General features: G+C 40.7%; 1 protein-coding gene across 5 annotated transcripts in view; it reads right to left on the bottom strand.

The window, feature by feature from the left end:
* Positions 1 to 1,762, bottom strand: part of LOC107723490 (tyrosine-protein phosphatase non-receptor type 3-like) — a 27,914-nt gene that overhangs the window by 21,122 nt on the left and 5,030 nt on the right. For 4 of the 5 annotated variants that reach the window (XM_016532138.1, XM_016532139.1, XM_016532140.1 and 1 more), the window contains exon 2: positions 1,269 to 1,438. In XM_016532138.1, coding sequence (XP_016387624.1) covers positions 1,269 to 1,412 — 144 coding nt within the window. In that variant the 5' untranslated portion in view covers positions 1,413 to 1,438. Of the gene's footprint in view, positions 1 to 1,268; positions 1,442 to 1,762 lie in introns of all 5 variants that reach the window. The other variant, XM_016532137.1, reaches the window with a different exon arrangement.

The raw sequence follows: 1,762 nt of genomic DNA, 5'->3' as shown, positions 1-1,762 counted from the left end.
TATGATAAAACTGTGCTAGATGTTAAGTTTTGTGAAGGGCGGCCACTGGTAGGAAGCTTTTTAGCTGCGTTTATGATAAATATGCTTAACGGTGACTGTAAAATATGTATATTAGGTATGGAAATGACATATTTTGAGTTTTTATATTTGAGATTGCGCTACTTTGGGCACTTTCGGCATTACTTTAACCACCAACCAACCACACCCCAGCCCCCCACCCCGCCCGCACCCACTGTCCTCTTTTTGGAAAACTAAAATATGGTCACCCTAGCTAAAGATAGGTCACTAGTCTATTTTTGACGGATGCAGCGTCCAAGCCTCACATAATTAGATAATTGAGGTTGTGTTTTAAACGACTAAAACAGCTATAAATCTTTTATCCTTGACGTTCATAACTAGACTTTGATATGATGTAAGTCATGAAGCGCACTTTTACTTTTGGAGTGAATTTGCATTTAATTTTCTCCACCGCATTCACACACTAACACTCTACACGCACGTGTGTGTGTGTGTGTGTGTGTGTGTGTGTGTTCACGTGTGCTCATGTTCTTCACACAGTTCTTCATGTTCTTCCTGCAAGCACTTTATTTTTCTTTGATACTGAACAGATGTAATTATTTTGTTCAGATTAAAATGTTATGACATTGTATGTATTGTATTTAATTTAACCAAAGAATCCTGCAAGCACTTTACTTTTCCCCCTTTACTCGTACTGCACAAAAAGTGGTTAGATGAGGTTGAATGTTAGAGGGACTAATTAATGCAAATGCAGATCACACTGTGTTCTGGTTAAATAACTTTTTTTCTAAGGTTTGCATATGTTGAAGTGTTCTTAATGACAGCTTTCCTAAAATTATCCTATTCCTAATATAAGAAATTTCCCAATATATCGCCTTGCTTACAGTTTCGCAATGTATCGCAACATATCGTATCGCAACCCCTGTATCATGATATGTATCGTATCGCCAGATTCTTGCCGATACACAGCCCTAAGACCCTATTTTCTGTTGACTTCATGACTGTTTTTCCCTGACAAACATGCCCGTGTGCTCGTGAGGGTGGGCGGGTATCCTTCAGAATATGAAGCCAAGGTTGCAGCAGTGCAATATGGAACATGAGAAGAGAAGCACCAGTGTAATATCCATCTCCACCCTCAAACTGCCAATAAAGGCAAGCTCATGCAAATTACTTCTCTCTCTCTGGGGCTTTAACAGTCATATTCACTCATCCTACGATCCAAACACATCTGCACACACTCTTATACTCACACTGACAGTAAAATTTTGGGTTGTGCCATCAGGGAAGAGCACAACACAGAGTAGGCCGCAGCGTGGCATGTGAGTATGTTTGGACAGATCAGCGCGTCCAAGAGCAGTGATCTTGTTTCCAAGCACGCTCCATGGGGATGTCATCTCTGAACCCTGTCACATATGCACACCTGCCAAAACAAGGAGTCAGACAGGTTAAACGCAAGCACTCGTTCCAAACGTGAAGGTGACGATGACGAAGATGATGACTACCTGTAATAAAATAACGTGACGCATGTGCAGAACTTCTGTACATGCCGTTCCAATCTTATGAAACTAATTTATACAGTACATTCTCTTACTGTGTGCAACAGACATTTTAAAAACATGTTGTGAATTGCATGCAATGACAAGACCTTAGCAAATTCCTTATAACTGTAATTATACTTCCTGTGCAGAGAACGTTCCATCCCAAATGATGGATGGACTGGTCTGCACAGGGATCAGGGATGCAA

This window comes from Sinocyclocheilus rhinocerous, unplaced genomic scaffold, assembly GCF_001515625.1.
Source record: "Sinocyclocheilus rhinocerous isolate Xijiao unplaced genomic scaffold, SAMN03320098_v1.1 scaffold241, whole genome shotgun sequence".
NCBI lineage: Eukaryota > Metazoa > Chordata > Actinopteri > Cypriniformes > Cyprinidae > Sinocyclocheilus > Sinocyclocheilus rhinocerous.
This window is presented reverse-complemented; position numbering and strand designations above follow the sequence as displayed.